General features: G+C 38.0%; 1 protein-coding gene across 7 annotated transcripts in view; it reads right to left on the bottom strand.

Annotated features, from left to right (window-relative positions):
• The window catches only part of SAMD12 (sterile alpha motif domain containing 12), a 469,495-nt gene that overhangs the window by 278,856 nt on the left and 172,193 nt on the right, over positions 1-18,446 (bottom strand). For all 7 annotated transcript variants that reach the window (XR_651001.4, XR_001905821.3, XR_651002.2 and 4 more), the window contains exon 3: positions 13,563-13,692. Coding sequence is in view for 4 of the 7 variants with exons in the window: in XM_009213516.4 (XP_009211780.1) it covers positions 13,563-13,692 (130 nt within the window). In the remaining 3 variants the exon portion in view is untranslated. The remainder of the gene's footprint in view (positions 1-13,562; positions 13,693-18,446) is intronic.

Below are 18,446 nucleotides of genomic sequence, written 5' to 3' on the forward strand. Positions count from 1 at the left end.
TTCTATATAATATTTCACAGCAATGGGATACGGTCTGTCTCTCTCAGCACAGCGTTTGGCTCACAGTGGTGTCATTAAATGATTATCAATTCACTAATGATTGACTAGTAATGATAATAGGTAATATTTCTTGATGTCCTTTGATGTGCTAGGCACTGTTCTAAATATTGTCTGGGTTTCAACTCCTTAATCCTCCCAACAAGCCTGTGTGGTGGGTTCTGTTGATGGTAAGTGTTCAGCTCCTCTAATTACCTTGAGTCACCCATTGAACTCTGAGCCTCACTTCTTCACCTGCAATAGCTTGCGAGATTGTTGAAAGCCACTAACTCTTCAGTACTGAGGAGTTCTACACACAGTTCTAGGCACTGGACAGGCATCACATGTACTGGACAGAACTAGCGTCCATGTGGTTCTCAGCAGAGCATCCTGCACATAGAAAACCTCCAAGAAACGATGGGCATTATTAAGGATGTCAGGGATTTTCTAAAGCAAGGCTGCTCCCATAGTAAGAATATTCCTGCTAGTTCTGATCTATGAAACAAATAGTTCATCTAGTGACAATTTCCACTCTTTTCCTGTCAAATACTATCACTAAATACATTTTGAATTTAGAGTATCAGTAAATGTGTCCTTGGAGCAGTGGTTTTCTTATGTGAGCCTACAAATTGGTGCTGTTCTGTGATGAAAATGGGAGAAATAAAAATAATGTTTTTTTTTTCTTCAAGCAAAAATCTGTCTTGAAATCATGAGTATTTTGTGTTAAAATTCCTTTGGTTTATAAAATGGTGGTGAGGGTACTTTTTAATTAAAAAATATTAATCGGCAAAATACAAAAGGTGGCAACTGTATGTCATTTGCAAAAACGCTTTCTGTAATTTAACTTGTCTATGAAATCCAAAAGTCTTGGATGCACTGATGAAGACTCAGACGAGCAGAATTTCAAGGAGAAGACAAGAGAGTATTGTTCTTTTGTCAGCAGTCATCTCCCAACAACAGGCAACACCATGCCTTTCTTTATAAGAATGCTTTGGTACCTTCAGATTATCCTTTCAGTGAAAAAAAAAATGCAAACATGGATTTTCAAACTTTATCTATAATTATCTATATTATGGATAAATATAAAACCATATCCATCCATCCATCTATCCATCCATCTGTCCATCCATCTTTAATATAAATGATCCTATAGACAGAATGGAAAAAATGTAGGATAACACTTTTATCTTTTCATTTTAAGAACGGTATGTAGTTTAAAAAATGGAAAAGTACACAAGTTTTTATAAACTAACTTTACTGAGATATAATTTATATACAATAAATCCCACATATTTGAAATATCAAGTAGATGATGCTTGACAAAAATACAAAACATTTTCACCTCTTTCACTCCCCTTTACAGTCCATCTCCCTTTTACCCCCTACTCTGGGCAACCAATGATCAGACTGCTATCCCTGCAAGTTAATCTTGCAAGCTCTAGAATTTCATATGACTAGAATCACATATTATGATCCCTTTTGTGTTTAACGTGTTTCACTGAGCACAATGTGAGATTCACTCACATTGCATGCATCAGTAATAGGTTCCTTTTTATAGCTGAGTAGAGGTTTTGGTATGAACACACAATTCATTTATGCTCCTCTTGATTGATATAAGGGTTGTTTAGAATGTTTGGCTATTCTAATCTCTTTTGAAATTATTGGACTATAATTTTTAAGAACATACGTTTCCATTTCTCCTGGGTGGATACTTTTGAAATTATTGGACTATAATTTTTAAGAACATACGTTTCCATTTCTCCTGGGTGGATACCTCAGAGTGGAATTGCAGAATCATCTCATAAGTTTGTGATTAACTTCATAAGAAACTTGACATTTTCAAATCGGGTGACTCCATATTATACTCACATACAACATACATACAAGAGATTCATGTATGCGACGTCCGCAGCAACAATGGGTATGGCTTAGTATTAGAATTTAAGCCATTCTACTGGGTGAAAAGTATTATCTCATTGTGGTTTTTATTTGCATTTTCTTCATGACTTAATATTCCTGAGCATACTCTCATGTGCCTTTTGGCCATTCTTATATTTTCTTTGTGAAGTATGGTTTCAAATCTTTTGCCTATATTATTGGTTATCTTCTTGAGTTTTAAATGTTCTTTATGTATTTTGTATACAAGTTCTTTTTTAGATATATAATAAAAGTACTTTCTTCTTGTCTGTGGCTGGGCTTTTTCATTCCCTTGATGGATTCTTAGAAAAGCAGAAGGCTTTCAATTTTGATAAAGACCAATTTAGAAGCCAATTGTGGTGGTGTGCTGGTGTAATCCCAGCTACACGTGAGGCTGGAGCCATGGGATCTCTTGTGCCAAGAGCTCAAGTCCAGCTTGGGCAACAGAGCAAGACCCTGTCTCAAAAACAATAACAAAGAAAGAAAAGAAAAGAAATAAAAAGACCAATTTATCAATGTTTTTCTTTTAAACTAAGTGCTTCTGGGGACATGTCTAATAATTCCTTGCCTATCCCTAAGTGTGAAAATGTTCTCTTAAGCTTCCTTCTAGAAATTGTATAGGATTAAGTTTTATATTTAGGTCCATTATTTATTTCGAATTAAATGTTGTGTATAGTGTGATGCAGGAGCTGAAGTTCATTTATCCAGTTATTCCAGTACCCTGTAGTGAAGAGACCACCCTTTCATTGAATTGCTTTGGCACGATTTTTGAAAAACATTTGGCCATATATATGTGAGTATATTTATGGCATTTCTATTTTGTTCTACTGTTATAATCTACAAGTTAGTCTTTATTCCAGTACCATATTATCTTAATTATTGTTATTTTATAGTAATTCTTAAAATTAGGTGGGCAAGTCCTCAAAAGTTTGTTCTTTTTTCCATACGAGTTTCACTACTCTAACGTTTTTGCACTTCCATACAAATTTCAGAATCAATGTGTTCACTTTATTTTAAAAAATCTGGTGTTATACATGTATACATATGTAATAAACCTGCATGTTGTACACATGTACCCTAGAACTTAAAGTAAAATAAAAAAAAAATCTGGTGTTATATTGATTGTGAATTTTAACATTGAATCTTCTAATCCACAAGTGTGGGATATCTCACCATTTATTTAGATCTTTAAGTTCTCTTAGCAATGTTTTACAGTTTTCTGTGTAGAGTCTCAGATATATTTTGTTTAGCTATTACATAGTAATCTCGTATTTCGTGTAGTAAGTTATATTATTAGTACTTGTAGGATTTTTTTTTCTTCGTACAGGTTAAGCATCCCTAATCTGAAAATCCAAGATCTGAAATGCTCCAAAATCTAAAACTTTTTGAACACCAGCATGAAACTCAAAGGAAATGCTCACTGCAGCACTTCAGATTTTTAATTTTTAGATTACAGAAGCTCAACTGGTATGTATTCTGCAAATATTCCAAAATCCAAAAAAAAAAATACAAAACTGAAAACACTTCTGGTTCCATGTATTTTAGATAACACTCAACCTCTAGATCATACAGTTTTTTATATAAACCATTTGATCTATAAATAAAAATAATTTCACTTCTTCCTTTCTAATCTTTTTGTCTTTAGTTCTTTTTCTTGCTTTATTTCACTGGTCAGGGTCTTCAGAACAATATTTAATAGAAGGTAAGTAGCCAGGTGTGGTGGCTCATGCCTGTAATCCCAGCACTTTGGGAGGCTGAGGCGGGTGGATCACTTGAGGTCAGGAGTTCGAGACCAGCCTGACCCAACATTGTGAAACACTGTCTCTACTAAAAATACAAAAAATTAACTGGGCATGGTGGCAGATGCCTATAATCCCAGCTACTAGGGAGGCTGAGGAAGGAGAACCTGGGAGGCAGAGGTTGCAGTGAGCCAAGATCTTGCCACTGCACTCCAGCCTGGGTGACAGAGTAAGACTCTGTCACACACACATAAAAATAAATTTTAAAAAATAAGGTAAGAAAAGCTAATGTCCTTGTCAAATTCTGTAGAGAATTTTTTTTTAAACTATTTAGGGTGATGTTATCTGTAAGTTCACCATAAATGCTGTTTATCAAGATTTCTGTTATTTCTACTTTTCTGGTAAGTTTTTTAAAAATTATGGATCAACACTGAATTTTGTCAAATGCTTTCTCTGCATCTATTGAGAAGAATGTATATTGGACATACATACTATAAAGTGTTCTCTAGATGCCAGTTAGGTCTCGTTGATTGACAATGCTGTTCACATCATCAGAGAGTGATGTTGAAGTTTACAATGGTAATGGTAAATTTATCAATTTCTACCTGAATATTATCAGTGTTTGCCTTATGTATTTTGATGCTCTATGTTAAGAGTGCAAATGTTTAGAATTGTTATGTCTTCGTGGAGAATGTAACCCTATATCATTCTGTAATTGCCTTTTTTTTTGATGGAGTCTTGCTCTGTTGCCAGGCTGGAGGGCAGTGGCATGATCTCGGCTCACTGCAACCTCTGCCTCCCGGGTTCAAGCGATTCTCCTGCTTCAGCCTCCTGAGTAGCTAGCACTACAGGTGCATGCCATCATGCCCTGCTAATTTTTGTATTTTTAGTAGAGACAGATTTCACCATATTGGCCAGGATGGTCTCAATCTCTTGACCTTGTGATCCACCAGCCTTGGCTTCCTAAAGTGCTGGGATTACAGGCATAAGCTACCACGCTCAGCCTAATTGCCCTCTTTATTCTTTTAACTCTTGTTCTAAAGTCTGCATTGTCTCAACTCAATATGTTTCTTGACTGTGTTTGTGTAATACATCTTTCTCCAATACTTTACTTTTAACCTGTGTCCTTAAAGTGTGTTTCTTCCAGAGAGCATATAGTTAGGTTTTTCTGCTCCTAATCTGACAATCTCTGTCTTTTAACTACTGTGTTAAGACTATTCACATTTAAGGTCATTATTGATAGACTTAAAATCTACCATCTTTATACTTTTCTATTCATTGCTCTTGTTTCACTCTTTTTTCTTTGACCTTTTCTGATTTTAACTGAGTATTTGATGCCATTTCATTTTATCTTCTCAACACACCAGTGATCTTTCCTTTATAAAAAAATTTTTAGTATTTGCCTTATGGTTAACAATATACGTAAGTAATCTAAGTCCACTTTCAAATAACACTATTCTTCACATGTATTTGCAGGTACTCATAACAAAGCATTCTCTATTCCTCCCTTCCATCCCTTGTGACATTGCTGTTATTCATTTTACTTAACTCTATGGTATAAAATCCAGTGTATTATTGTTGTTATTGCTTTAACCAGTTAGCTTTTAGATCAATTAATAAGAAAAAAAAGGAATTTGTTTTACCTTCATTTATTCATTTTTGACATTCTTCCTTGCTTTCTATTGATTCCAGTTTCTGATCTGTATCATTTTTCTTCTGCCTGAAGAACTTTTATTATTTCTTGCCGGGCAGTTCGCTGACACTGAATTGCTTCAGTTTTTGTTTGTTTGGGCAAGTCTTTCCTTACTTTTCTTTTATGTTTGAAGAATAATTTTATTGGATATAGAATTGGCTAATTTTTTGTTTGTTTGTTTCAACCCTTTAAAGTTTTCACTCATTTTCTTCTTGCTTAAGAGGTTCTCATTAGAAGTGTCCTGTAATTCTTATCTCTTTTTCTCTGTAACTAAGGTATGTGATGTTTGTTTGTTTTTAAAATCTGACTCCTTTCAAAATTTTACCTTTGGGGTGTGTGTGTGTGTGTGTGTGTGTGTGTGTGTAAAGCAGTTCAAATATTTATCTTGTTTGTTGTTATCTGAAATTCTTGGATATGTGCTTTGATGTTTGTGATTAATTTTGGAAATTTGTTGTCATTACTATTTGAACTATTCTTCTGTCTTCTCTTCTTCTTCTGACATTCTAGTAATGCATATGTTACATCTTTTAATATAATCCCACAATTCCTGGACGTTCTGCTCTGCTGTTTTCATTCATTTTACTCTTTGCATTTTGGTATTGGTAGTTTCTATTGATTTACCTCCAAGTTCACTGATTCTTTTCATGGCTGTGTTGAGTCTACGGATGATCCCATTGAAGGCACTCTTATTCGCTGTCACCGTGTTTTTTATTTCTAGTATTTTCTTCTAATTATCTATTAGTTCCACTTCTCTGTTACATTAGTCATCTGTTCTGGTATATAGTTTACATTTTGCATTAGTGCCTTTAACATATTAATCATATTTACTTTAAATTTCCTATTTGATAAACCTAACATCTGTGTCATATCTGAATCTGGTTCTGATGATTACTTTGTCTCTTCAGTTTGTTATTTTCTTACCTCTTGGCATGCTTTGTAATTTTTTGTGTGTGTCTGAAACCTGGACATGTTGTATTTGGTAATAGGAACTTGGGAGGAGGCGTTTGGGGATATCCAATAAATAGTCCACTAGAACGAAGGAAGGGACTGGAAGATAGCATTATGATTCATTGATGCCAGGAAGCAAGAATCTAATGGGGGCAGTCATCAGGAGCTTTCTTCAGCAAGCGTTTCTAACCTGGGAACCTAAGCAGGACCTAGGGGTGTGTGTCAGTCAAACTTCAACATAAACTTTCTTATTAAACTTTTCAACTACCAACTTACTGTGATAAGTCTTAACATAGAGCCTTACCCTGGGAACTAGAGATGAGATACCTAACCCAGAAGAAGAGAACTAAGGAGGGCTTTCTATAGGAGGTGGTATCTAAAACTCAAGCCAGAAGGAAAACTGAATTATTCAGGTGAATGGGTGGGTGTCAGGATGGTAGTGAGTATGACATTTGCGAACCCTTCAAAGTAGTTCAGCGGGCCTTCAGCTTGAAGGAGGAGGGAGTACAGGCAAAACCAAACACCATCACCATCACCCCTATCACCACCACCACTGACAGCAGCCACCACTACCACCACTGCCACTGCCACTGCCACCATCACCGCCACAATAATCCAACATCTTGAACGGAAAAACAGACTGCTTTTTAAAACTATAAAATGCTCATCCCTGGAGGTGTTGAAGCAAAGGCTGTCCAAACACACAGTAGGGATGTCAGAAAGGGTACAGAGGGGGACATGTAGCTATATTGTAAGGGGGACACTCAGCCTCCATTCTTCCTATTCCCTTGTGGAGGGACTTCCTGACTAATGCTCTTGGCCTCTCTCCTGCCCTCCATTTGGTACTCGTTCAGCCCAGTCCCATGTTCTGCCCTCACTTCAGACCTGTGTTCTGACCTAGTCTGCTTTCTGCCAAGCCTTAAAAGAGGCAGTGCTCAGTTGTGCTGGTGACTGGGATGATCCATTTAGAGAGGAAACATTCTTAGTAAATAAATTTGTCTACAGATATAAATTACACTCTCCAAAGACTTTTATCAGGAATGGAGCTGGTATTTTGATGTCCATTGACCTACCACTTGAGTTTATTTCTCATTGAAAGGGTCTTTTTTTTTTTTCTTAAATTGACCCCATAAATCTTTGGATGACATCTAAAGTTGTTTCCAACACTCAGAGGTCTTTTCCCCTGGATCATCAAGAAAACAAAGTGCGGTACCCTTGGTTTAAGAATGCTGAGAAATAAATTATATATTTTAAAGTTAGTAAGTTTATAATTTAGAAAGCTAGTAAGTGTTCCATTAAAAGGGGTTAAAATGAAAAATCAATGGCTCTATTGGAAAACTAGGAGAAACAACTTATGCTCTAATCATATCAGAAACTTTACTATGTAAATAAAAAATTATGCTCAAGTTTCAATAAGAGTATAGAGCAGTTCACACAAAAAAGAAATGTGAAAAAACAAATACAAAGATATAGGAAAGCAGAACACAATATCCAGAGGGGAAGTGATAAAGATGAGAAAATGTGTAGATGATGCACTGGATAGTTAAATATGTCTACATTTTGTTTGGTTATACTGGATTCTACTAAGTAGTATTCTCCTAAGTGCATTACAGAAAGTAATTATTCTAGTTCTTTTGACACTTGTTAACTACAGACCCCATTGGTCTCTACAGGGAACTCTAACCATAATAAAAGACTTGGAAGACAATTGCAGAAGGATCAAGGAATAGAACAGCTCAGAAAAATCAGCACTGAAGAGAACAGTGTAAGCAAATGCATGGAGCCACATTCCAAGGGTCCTTAAATGATAGTGATTTTTCCCTTTACTCAATAGCATATGCAGAACTGTCCAATTTCAAGGTGCTACATCTCAGAATATTTTTTAAAAGGAAAAGAAGTACAAGTGGGTGATAGTTGCAGCATAAAAAACGGACCAGAGGCATACATCTATTTTGCAGGTGATCATTTAGAAATATGATAAATCAATAAGAATCATTTGTAAGCGATACTCATATGACAACTATTTATTCTTGCAGATATCTAAAGGATACCCATGTTTTGTCCATGAAGTAGACCAAGGAAACCCTTTATACATTCAAAGCAGCTTTTAAAAAATATTTTATATTCTGGGGAGCTCTGAGTGCTTCACCTCTGAAAACAAGTCTTTAAAGTTGGCAGGGGAAGGAACCCTTCACAGACAGAGGATTTGAAGCCGAACGAGATGAGGTGATGTTAGCAACCACCACAGGAAGAAACTTCAAACCTGAAGAGATGCTCGACTGTGCATAAAAGAATCTGAAAGTGCCTGTGAGCTTACACCTGGCCCCAGTAGAGTCTCCTCATCAGCATTTCAAGCCAGGCCTCAGAAAACTAGGGACAGAATCTTGCAAGCACAGAAACATACACAAATTTCTTTGCTTCAAACCTAATCTCATGATTTCAGTCTATATATCCTAATGCCTCTCCAGTGTTCTAACCATCTTGTTCTTTTTAAAGTGTGCTTCTGCAGGGAGTTCATGCTACTAGTACAGCAGCACCCCCCTTAGCTAAGGTTTCGCTTCGTGCAGTTTCAGTTACTTGTGGTCAACTGTGGTCTGAAAATAGATGAGTACAGTACAATAAGATATTTCAAGAGACAGAGAGAGATATTTATCTAATTATTATTATGGTATATTATTATTAATTGTTCTATTTTATCATTAGTTCTTGTTAATCTCTTATTGTACCTTATTAAAAAAATTATCATAGGTATGTATGTGTACACTATATAAATAGTGTTTGGTAATATCTATGGTTTCAGACATCCACTGGGGGTCCTGCTATGTCTCCCTTGCAGATAAGGGGGGACTACTGTAGCTTCTCTTCTGATTAAACACATCTGCCGCCAAAGAGCAGGTATCTCCTGGGCACAATAAAATTACCAAAAATTTTGATATTGCAAAAGATTTTGAACACTGATAGGTTAAAATATGTCTAAAGTTTTCTTAGACTTTGAAGCACCTAAGGGAAAATTCTGTTTAGAATTTAAGGTTCTTCAAATAAACACAGAAACAAATGTTAATATAGTAGAACTCTTTGTAAAAACAAATACAGACAATTTAAACAACTACTGAGGTTAAAGGGTAATTTTCAGAAAAGGTTAAAATCATGACTGTCATACAAATACGGAAGTGAACACATCTTTAAGATTTTAATTTAACTTATTAATGAGGAAACTGGCAAGATGTTAAAACCAGCTCAAAGGAGAATCTGAACAGCAGACACAATTATAGATCAGGAAGACTGAAATAAATGTGTAAATGGGAGGTAAAACTCACCTTTTCCACAGTGGCCAGGGAAGTCAACTGAACCTCTATGGAACAGAATTTACATGTCAATGGACAAAAATTATATTGTATTACTCTCTGTTATCTATAACTCACAGAGTTATAAAGTTGCTCCCTAGAATCAAAGAATTAGATAACCCAAATGTTGTGCTATAGATGACAATGTATAGCTTTCCGTGGAAGCACAATTTTTTCCCTACATGGATCACGATTATTTTATTTACCACTATATTCTGAAAACCTGGTATATGGTAGATAGTCCATAAATACTTGCTAAAAGGATGAATGAATGTCCACTATATGAGTCATTAAGCTAGTCATTAAGTTAGGCCCTTCACATTCATCATCCCATTTAATCTTCCCCCAAATTCTTTAAGATAAATATTATCATTTTACTGACAAGAAACTAACGCGTGGCATCATGTGGCATCATGTTTCTATTACATGTCAAAGGCTGGGGTAGAGGGCAGGGAGGATTTGACTCAGACCTATGTGCAGAAAACCTCTCTCTGTTTTCTTCTTCTTTTTCTCTCCATTTAATATATGTCTTTTTTATTTACCATCACTGGACCACGTGCCTCTAAATCAAGAGATGTTTGTATACAACACTGATATAACATGCTTCCTCAATGAGCATGATATAGGAGATCCTTGCTTTAAGAAAAATAAAAGAACAGCAGCACTCAAGAGAATCTAAGCATAAATAAGAGACACATGAACAATCTTTTCTTCAGCCTTAAAGAGTAGCACAGGACATTTACCAGCCCAGAATGTTTTGTTTCCCATAGATGCTCCTTTCCCTCCTTTCCCAGGATAATAAAGCTGGATGAATTCAACATTGTGTGTACCATTTTGTTATCACAGATACCATCAGGGCAACACTTGGAAAAGAGCAGCAGCTCACATGCATTGTATGCTCATTGTGACTGTGGACTACCTTCATAGCAACACTATGAGGTAGATACTGTTAGCATCTCCTCCTCTGCAGGTGAAGAAAGCTGACGTGCACCCAGCAACCTTTACAAAATCACAAGGCTATGATGCAGCTCTGGGCTGCGACCTGGTACTTGTAACCATTCCCCTGTCCTCTCTAAAGTCACTCTCCTGTCTGCATGGCCTGGTGAGGTTTGCTCTGTCATCACATCTTGAGTTTTACAAACCTCTTTGCCCTTTTCATCACAGCCTCCAAGAGTACTGGGATTCCCACAGCTTCTAGCATCATAGGGCTGGTAAATGCACACTGGCTGAAGTCCTGAAAGCTATTTTCTGGCCACTTGGCACTTGTGATCATTTGGGTATTTTGCATTCACTCTTAGAGAGGCAGGGGCCAGAGAACAGGGGAAGAGAGTGGTCTTCTGAGGTTTCAAACAGGTGAATGTCAAAAAGATGTAGACCAAAAGTTAATCTGAAATCATTCTCTCTGTTCCCTAAGTCCCCAAATAATTCCCTGCTTTCTTCTTCTTGCCAGAAAATAGGCTGCCCTTAAAAGGAAATAACAGCATGTTTTTCGACACCTCCAGGTGAGTCCTGACATGAATAATAGCACAATGCCGGCATGTAAAAGGAGTCAATAAACTGTTAGCTTAGTGGTTTACCTATATTATTTCACTTAATGTTCACAATGTCTCTCTGAGCCAGGTACTATTATCTTTATTTTGGAGATGAGGCAGTGAGGTTAAGTAACTTGCCCAGGTTAAGCTTGCCAAGATCCCAAGAAAGTTATGATTTCCCAATACCAGGTGTGTTTCATGAAGACCAAGTCTGCCACCAAAAACATATGACAACTGTTGGAAATACATACCTCATTTCCACACTCCTGTCCTCATGTCACTTAGCAGAAAACCTTGGGAAGTGGGACCATTTATTCCATACGCACTGAAGCATGAATCTTTATTTCTGAGGACTGTAAGGCTCATCCTCTTCAAACCATTATAAATGCTTATCCTTCCCTCAAGGGGACCTCATAATTCTCACCCCTAATAAAAGATAACACTGCTTTCAAATAAGATCATGAACAAGGCTTTGCCATTACTATCGCACAGGCATTAAGAAACATTAAGCAGCCATTATCTGATGAAGGCTGCCATAATCAGGCAAATGGTTACTAACTGATTGATTACGTTTAGGAGTAGAATAACTGACCCTAGATGGGCTTTTCTTATACTCTTAAGGGAGGAACTAAGAAAATGAAATGTAGACACTTGGAATCGAAGCTAAGTACCCACGCTGCCTTCCGAATTTCATAGATTTCATCCAAAAGGGCCATTGGCTCTAGTTGGGAGTGGCAGAGAAGAAATGCATAAAGGACCCTTTTTATATTTAAAATAGAAGGATTTTACTCTCTTGTTTGTTAACTCAGCTTCAGCTACAATTGGGTGTTTTCCCTATATATTTAGACATATCAATGTGGTCGGCAGGAATCTAGGATCATCTAGCTCAGCATTTTTTTAAACATTTAGTGCTTAAATGTTTTAAAAAGTTTTTTTTTTTTTTAAATCAATCAAGTTTTCAAAATCAATCAAGTTTTCTGTGTGTTTCAAATATATACAACAGACATAAAGGGAGCGGCTTTGGTTCACACACCCGCCTCTACCCAAAGCACACCCATGTCCCTTTGGCCACGTCCATGAAACGCACTTAGAAGACCACCGACTAAGAACTCTTCTAAGAAGGTGAACTGACCTGCCCTAGATCTCACAGATACAGCCTAAGAGCGGAACTGCAAAAATAAATACTTTCTGCTTAACAAGTCCCTTTTCATAGTAATGGGGTGAACAGACCAAGAGAGATTAGGATTTGTCATGATAGAACGTATGGGTTTGGAAAGAGGTTTGTCATCTAGAGTGTTCAGCTATTTCATGACAAGTCACTTTACCACCAGAGTGAAATCATTTTCTCAGAAAAAAAGATCTGGACTAGAAACGACTTCTTAACATTGTTTCCCCCTTGAAGCTATACAGTTTTGGTTTACAGAGTGTATCCTCAGTCCTATCTTTCACTGCACCATTTGTGAAAGGAAAAGAGAAGTGTTGGCCACATACAAATAGAATCTTAGGGTGAAAGGGCAGGCAAGGTCTGGAAAAGCCTCCTTACTCTGATGGGCTACCACAGTGGGCATATTTGCTCCATCTTGCCCACTCTGTCCCCCAATTGAGAGACTTGATCTGAAGGTCCTTTATGGTTCACTATCCTGTTCTATTTTCTGCTTTCAAGTACTTATTGACCTCCACATGTAATATTTGAACACCCTTGATCTAAATGGAATCGTAATCTGTGCCTTGAAAGTATTCATCCCAAGGGCAGAGAGTTAGTATTATTATATTCCATTTCGGAAACTTGCAACATTGCTAGGTGCAGATACTAGAAGATGGTCAACAGGGAAACAGATGCCCAGAGGACAGGAGTGTCAGGGAAACTGACTTTTCCCCTGGACTCTTTCACGTGATTGGATACAGGTATATAGCTCACCCAGTCAAAGAAGTCAATATACATTAAACATTTTTTCTTAAACATTTTTTAAAAAGCATTTTCCTACTTAGAATCCTTTTCTACTTAGAAGATCTACATAGTGATTCCATAGCCAAGTTCATGTGAAAGACTTCCTTCTTTCCTTTCTCTCTGATTGGTGTGCTCTTATTTCCTCTAGGATCCCCCAATCCTGCACCCCGATTCCCATATACTTTTACAATGGATGCTCAAAATTCACAGTTTTCTATAATAACCATGTATGTTTGTTAAATAGCGTGGCTCACATGGATCTGGAATTTATCACCCCTTTGAAAGTAAACCCATGTCAGAAAATTTCAGCAAGAAGATATTGTTTCATTGGTAAGGGTATGGGAAAGGCCATCGTGACTGGGAGAAAGAAAGGGAGTGAAATATCTGGGATACTGCATACTTTACCAGTTATGTCATGCTGTTTGAATGACTCACTGTAGATCTGATACTGATTCGGACAATGTTTCTTCAACCACTTGCAGACATCCTGCTGGGTCCATAGAGCCACCGGTTTAGACAGCTTCACTGTAGCTGACTATAAATAAAGAAGGAAAAGAAGATCTGTCAATGCTGGCCCCATGCCTAGGAAGACACTCTAGTTAAAAGTCTTAAGAGTGTGTTAAAGGCTACAGACTGGATTCCCCAAAGATAAATATCTAGTTCTTGTCTTCCTCCTAACCTCTGCAGACCTTCTCAATACTGCTGCAAAGCACAAAGAAAAGGTCCAGGTGGAGAAGCTGTGAAAATGATCTAACCATCTCTGCTGAGAAAAAATGCCAAGGAATCCCTAGGAAGTAGTGTTTTTTAATGAATACTCTAGCAAAAAACAAGGGGTTGCTAAGCAATTAATTACATTATAGGGGAGAAATAGCTGTGGCCCCAAGTGCGTTTCTTTGTATTCCAAGAAGGTATTTATCTCTTGCTGTCCCTGACTTTTCTAGAGCCTAGTACAACACTGGCTCCAGGAAGTGCTAATAATAATTTTAGGAATGAATGTTATTGGATTTAGATAACTGCATACTAAGAACTGCAAGTCTGCCTGGGAGCTCTGGACTTACGGTGGCCCTGAAATGGTTAGGAGCATTAGTTATACCAAACTGGGGAAGCAAAAAGTCAATTCCACCAGGATGTGGAGAGCAGTAATAAGATAATGGGGGCAGTTAGGCTTTATACAGAAGCCAACTAGTCAAGGTCTTTTTTTTGTTCATTGGATTTTTCAGGGAAGTATTAATGAGGAAAACACACACACACACACAAACACACACACACACACAGAGGGAGTGAGAAGAGCTTAGCCTTTGACAAATGATGGATTACAAATACATTTATTAGTGAATAAGCATCAATTTCATGCCAGATGATGGTCTCCCTCAGAGATCCCAGGAATTTGGTTTTGGACAGATTAATGCTTCACTATCTAGAATTTTTATCATGCTGGATCAGTGTTTGCCAAGAAAGTAAAGCCATCCTATCGGAAGCTGTTTGAAGGCTCCTGGGTGGTACAAGGACGTGGCCATTATTATCCCTGCTCTTCACCATAGGCATCATTTCCTTCCACTTATCTATCAAATCTTTCAGATTAAGGCAAGGGGAGAGCCTTCATTTGGTAGGAGTGTGATTGTAACACCTGCTGACATGTTTGTTGTTGTTGTTTCCTTGGCAAAGAAATGGCTTGCTTCAGTCTCAGAATCTTAAAAAAAAAAAAGCAGTATATCTAGCATCTAATAACTTTTAAAAACTTTTTAGTACATTTAAAGTTACCCTTTATTTGATGGCAAATAAATTATGGCAAAATAAATTTTATTTTCTGTAGCAATATCTTCTGAGCTTTTTAAACAAATTTGAGTTTAAAGAAACAACTATCCCAGAGGCCAATTTTTAGTAAAAAAAAGAAACAATGGTGCAGATGATGAGAGAGTCATAGTGAAAACAGTGGAAGCAATATGGAAGTGATTCAAGGTTGGAAAGCACAACGCTCAGGTGTTTTTTTTTATTTGTATATTTCCAGTCATATGAGTCCTTAGGTCATTGCTTTCACAATAATCACAATGCAGATCACTTTTTATTTTGTACTGTGATATTTTTCTTTTATTAATTGTGGTAGTTGTGTTTTCCAAAGATGATTTTATATATGTCCATATATTCATATATGTATGTTTTCATATAGACATATATACACATACATATGTATCTGCTTTTCATTCAACGGGACTGACATTTATTTCTTCCACTAACATGTGGGGTTGATGCTCCCTCTGATTCCATTTCAGCAGGGTATGTGACCTTCCTGACCAATGTAGTACAGTGGAATTGATGCTATGTGACTTCTGAGGCTAGGTCATAAAAAAGACACAGTTTCTGCCTGATTCGCTCTCTGGCACTGACCTTTGGAAACCCACCATCATGCTGTGGGGGAAGCCCAGGCCACATGGAGAGACCATGTGTAGGAGTTTTGGCCAATTTGCCAGCTAAGGTCTCAGTTGACAGTCATCACCAATGACCAGACAAATGAATGAACAAGCCTCGGATGATTCCAGCCACCAGCCTTCAAATCTTCCAGCCGAGGCCCCCAGATACCACAATAGAGAGTCAAGCCATCTTTGCAGTGCCCTGAGTGAATCCCTGACCCACATAATCCATGAGCATCGTAAACAGTTGTCTAATGCCGCTAAGTTCTGGGGTAAATTGTTTTGCAATCCTAGTAAATGGAATACGTGGTGATGTTGGGAGGGTGAGCTCTGTTATAATTTTGTGTTCCCCAGAGTGTCTTGCTTTCAGCAGATGTCGTGTATATCCACAAGGATTAAGTGAATGAATTAATGAATGAAACAGCATTCACAGACATAGCTTGCTATTTAATCAGCAGTGACTTTCACGTTCAGCCCTTGCTTCTCTACACTGCTGTGTGTTGTGCCTACATGGCTCCTAATGAAACATGCCTGCAGCCCTTCATACTAGGGTAATGGGCTGCAGCCATTTTCCCTCTAACCTCTGTGGGAAACCATACTGACTTTGCCTAATTTTGATGAGAGAGGAAGACGTTGGGCATGGAGGGTATTGTTGATGATGTTTAGGTTTTCTTTTTCTCTTTGCTCATCATCACGTCCTTTCCTTTGCACGATTAGGAAACTAGAATTTTAGATCTTTTAGCTAGAAATCACTTACCACCAGGTTTCACAAGTCAGCACCTCTGAATCTAGTTCTTTCCTGCTCTACAAATGTTCCTTCAGATTAGCTGAATGAGTTTATAGCTGACACATCATTACCCTGAAACTCTTGCCAGTAAAGCTAATCACATCTTTTGAAAATTCCTGTAAACCAGTCACAGAAGGCTGTAAGCAAGGAAGGGAAAGGCAGAAGGATAAAGTTGCTTACACATTAATATACTAAACTTTTTCCTTCTTGGAAGGTCATGCTTTAAGTTGCTCATTTCCTGGGAAAGGGAGGACACTCAGCCTCAACTGGGCTTCAGGTGGAGATTTACCCAAACACACCAAGCTGACTCAGAATGCATCCTCACGAGCCCACCCTGTATGCTTTTTGTCATGCGCATCCCTGTGAAGAGACCACCAAACAGGCTTTGTGTGAGTAATAAAGCTCTTTAATCACCTGGGTGCAGGCGGGCTGAGTCCCAAAAGAGAGTCAGCGAAAGGAGATAAGGGTGGGCCAGTTTTATAGGATTTGGGTAGGTAAAGGAAAATTACAGTCAAAGGGGGGTTGCTTTCCGGTGGGCAGGAGTGGGGGTCACAAAGTGCTCAGTGGGGGAGCTTTTTGAGCCAGGATGAGCCAGGAAAAGAACTTTCACAAGGTAATGTCATCACTTAAGGCAAGGACCGGCCATTTTCACTTCTTTTGTGGTGGAATGTCATCAGTTAAGGCGGGCCAGGGCATTTTCACTTCTGTTGTGATTCTTCAGTTACTTCAGGCCATCTGGGCAGACGTGCAAGTCACAGGGGATGCGATGGCTTGGCTTGGGCTCAGAGGCCTGACACTTTTGTTCTAAGTTTTCCTTTTATCATGAATTCAGAGCTTCTGAGGCTAACACTCAAGGAGCTGCTTTGCTTTATCCTTCAGCATATGCTCTTAGTAGGCATATACTAGTAAGAGCATATACTCAAAACTTTAGGCATAGATTTTTAAGACTGTATGAGGCTGGGCACAGTGGCTCATGCCTGTAATCTCAGCACTTTGGGACGCTGAGGCGGGCAGATCACCTGAGGTCAGGAGTTCAAGACCAGCCTGGTCAACATGGTGAAATCCTATCTCTACTAAAAATACAAAAATTAGCCGGGCATGGTGGCATGCACCTGTAATCCCAGCTACTTGGGAGGCAGGAGGATTGCTTGAACCTGGGAGGTGGAGATTGCCTTGAGCAGAGATCGTGCCATTGTACACCAGCCTGGGTGATAGAGCGACACTGTCTCATAAAATAAAAATCACTGTCTCCAAAAAACAAAAAAAAAGGTTAAGATGGTATGAACCTACAGAAATGACTCCATGTAAACAGGCATAATAAGTAAAATGAGGGGAATAAAGATTCCTACCTTTTGTCTCTTCTTAATCAGATGGTAATAAAAGTATTGATACCATTTATCAGGTGATTCTTAGCCTTGGTATTTTAATAAAATTACTGTTAGTTTGCCACACCTTAAGAGCTGTAATGACTCCAGTTACCCCAGTCTGCTTCTTCTTTTGGGATTCTCAGAGCTGACTTTGATTTGTTCTGCCTGAACTTCTTTTTGTAGCACCCAGGGTCAACCTCAGTTACTCCCCCTTCCATCAACATTTCCTCCATCCCCAACAGCTACCAAATGTTGGGAGTGAATGTCATAATCTGATTCATTTAAAGAGCTTACACTTTACTTCCATGTGCAATTAGAACAACAAGAAGTACATGTTAAACCATGCCAGTTGAATTCAACATATTGTCCCACTGAAGGTAGGAAAGGAGAGGCAGAGCTGTCAACGCCTTCAACCTCCTTTCCTCAACATCCAACACCTACACTCTATTCACAGCCATCCCTAGACAATGACTTTCTCTGATATGCTGCTGGGTTTTTTATCCCGCTGTAGGGGCCTAAGCCTAAATAATAGTAGTTCATAAAGCAAAGAAATAAAGCATTTCACATTTACTAGAAACAGTAAACTCATAAGAAAAAAACATCTTGCCCAACGGCAAACATTAAAAAAACATTTGCCCCAGTTCTCTTTCTCCATGTTCATGTCTACCACATCATTCTCTGAATTTACAACCCTGGAGACAATTTTGGTTTATTTTGCTGCCCTGAA

The sequence above is a fragment of the Papio anubis genome, chromosome 8 (assembly GCF_008728515.1).
Source record: "Papio anubis isolate 15944 chromosome 8, Panubis1.0, whole genome shotgun sequence".
NCBI classification, from domain to species: Eukaryota; Metazoa; Chordata; class Mammalia; order Primates; family Cercopithecidae; genus Papio; species Papio anubis.